The 2,634-nt window shown below is 40.2% G+C and overlaps 1 protein-coding gene across 1 annotated transcript; it reads right to left on the bottom strand.

Annotated features, from left to right (window-relative positions):
* Window positions 1-252: 252 nt before the first annotated feature.
* Window positions 253-723, bottom strand: LOC111023792 (uncharacterized). The gene has a single exon (XM_022301272.1). The coding sequence runs from the start codon at window positions 721-723 to the stop codon at window positions 253-255; it is 471 nt and encodes a 156-aa protein (XP_022156964.1).
* Between the last annotated feature and the right edge of the window lie 1,911 nt (window positions 724-2,634).

The following is a 2,634-nucleotide window of genomic DNA, read 5'->3' as shown; positions in this document are numbered from 1 at the left end:
GTCAATTTTTGGGAAAACTAACTTCGAAGTGTCACCACGACCGTGATCGACAAATGCCACGGTCGTGAAACATTCCCAAACATGTTCATTCATCCATAGTTGATCCTGGACGTGTTTAGATATATTTCGACCATGATATTTTGTAGAGTAATGAAAAATATATCAACTGGTTCGGTCGAATAATAGAAAACTAAATAAGAGTACAACGTTTTCCAAAAGAATGTTAATAGTTCAGTTAATGTTTTACATGTCTCAATCGATAGTTCTAAGTGGTTGGCGACATGTTTTTCCATTATGTTCCATGTTGCCACACCGATCGCAATTATGGACTTGGCGGTTTCCCCAACAAATGGAATTCATACAGTTTGGATGTCGGCCAACATGCAGAAAATATTTGGGCGGCTCCACTTTAAGGTCGACGAAGTCATCAGGTAAAATCCAATCCTCTTCATCACCGAGAGGGCACACAGGTTCGACATATGCGTTAATGAGAGTTTGGAGAGTATATGCAGGTGAGCATAGTATGTACATGTTCACGTTTCGATAGATGGCCGCTGCAATAGCGTGGTAGCAAGGAAGCTGGAAGTAGTCAAACTCTTTACATCCATATGTCTTTGCATTTAAATTCAGTCGCACCCTTTTTAGTCCATTACTTCCCTCAAACTCGTGGTGTTCAATGAGTGTTATGTAGTGAGCACGAGAGAGGTTCTGTGCAGTACGCATCTTAGTCTCACCATAGTCAGTAAGAATGGTTTCCCGACTGGATGCGTAGGTTCACCTCTCGTAAACCAGCGCTGTAAGAGCGCTCGAGCGTGTTCAAGAAGTATAGTGACTGGCAATGAACGTGTATGGACGAGGACTGAATTCATAGACTCTGCAATATTAGACATCATTTGGTCGTACCTCAAATCCGGTTGAAATGCACGAGTCCAACTTTCAAAACTGATTCCTTCCAAGTACCTTTGGACCTCTAGAAATCATGATAGTTGGGAAAAATAGTACCTGAACTCTGACTTCCGACATGCCTTTACTGCTAATTTGAATATTTCTTGCATGACATCATGGACAAGTGCTATATGCATATTCCGTGAGCCGCTTAAGGAAAGACCTACCTAACAGATTTCGTAATGGAAACATGTCAATCAGATACGAATAATAACCCATCAACCTCTCCAATACAACGCTTGACCATATTCAGAAACCAAGTCCAGGATTGATCACTCTCATGATCAACAATTTCAAATGTAAGAGGATAGATTTGATTGTTGCCATCAACAAAAGAAACAATAAGAATAACACCTCTCTATATTTTACCCTTGAGATGTGCACCATCTATCACGAGCACTGGATGGATACAACTAGAGAACCCTCTAATACAGCAACTGAGGGTCATGAACGTGTACTTAAAATACTTATCTTATTCCAGCTCCATTTCAAAAACAGTGCCTGCGTTAACAGCCTTCAATGCTTGACCATACTTGTGTAACATAGTATATGAATATGTAGGTGACCCCATCAACATATTTAAGGCAATATATCTGGCCCGCCATGCCTTTTCATATATAATGTTCACCTCATAGTTCTTTCGCATGTCGTTAATAATGTCCGTAGGTCTGTACTGACGGCTTACATCCTCGAGATTGGATTTCAATAACTGACCAACCACCCAACTCCGAGCTTGCCTGTGGTCATAGTTCAGTACTTCACACTTGCACTTATGAACATTAGTAAACTTCGAAATGATGAATGAGTCACCACCTCAAATACTCTTTGCACGCAAACCCCATTTGCAACATTGTCTGGTACATCCAATAGTGTACAATATCTTCGTCGATTTTTAACCTTAAATTCAAAATTAAGCTTCATAGCTAACACAGACAGCTTGAAGCGTAGTTCTTCCTTCGAATGAAAAATACCTTTAACATCAATTTCACCTACATAGTCTGTCTCATCGCCAATTATGATATTCTGCATCGGACGTGAAACGACTCCTTCAACTGTGTGACAAGATGCATTCCTACTCACTTTATGGGATTCACGAACAGGTTGACCTTCATTCTCATAATGGTCTTCAAGCATATCCTCGTCTCCATTGTCATACTCATTCCCACCATCGTTCTCAATCTCTGCTTCACTATCCTCGTCATCAACCCCATCCTCAATATGATATTCATCATAATCATACTCATCATCGCTCTGAAGCTCGTACTCAACTTCATTCTCATACAATTGACCATAATATGGAGATTCATCATCGCCTAGGTTACATGACACAACATTATCGGTAAATGGTGTAATCTGTGGGACAATTGAGGGGGGACATACATCGTCTAGAGGAGAGTGAATAGAAATAGAAGGGTCGAACATGGATCATTCTACCTTGGGTAGTATGGGAATGAAGACGATGTATGAGTTTCCAAAAAAGTATTTCCTCTCTTACTCCCACTGCCATATGATGCTTTAGGTAGGACGGTTATGTACAAGGGTACTTGCGATGGATCGGGAGGACCATTCGAATAGAATCTCAAACTGGTATCATCAAATATCAAATAGTTCAGGACTTCGTACTAAAAATAAAATCTATATATACACTGTATAACAAGATCAAATTGGTCAGGATCAATTCTAGTAAGC

This window comes from Momordica charantia (assembly GCF_013281855.1).
Source record: "Momordica charantia cultivar OHB3-1 chromosome 4 unlocalized genomic scaffold, Mcharantia_2.0 BLBB01000004.1, whole genome shotgun sequence".
In the NCBI taxonomy this organism is placed as follows: domain Eukaryota; kingdom Viridiplantae; phylum Streptophyta; class Magnoliopsida; order Cucurbitales; family Cucurbitaceae; genus Momordica; species Momordica charantia.
Note: the sequence above shows the minus strand (reverse complement) of the source record. Positions and strands in the feature narration are given on the sequence as shown.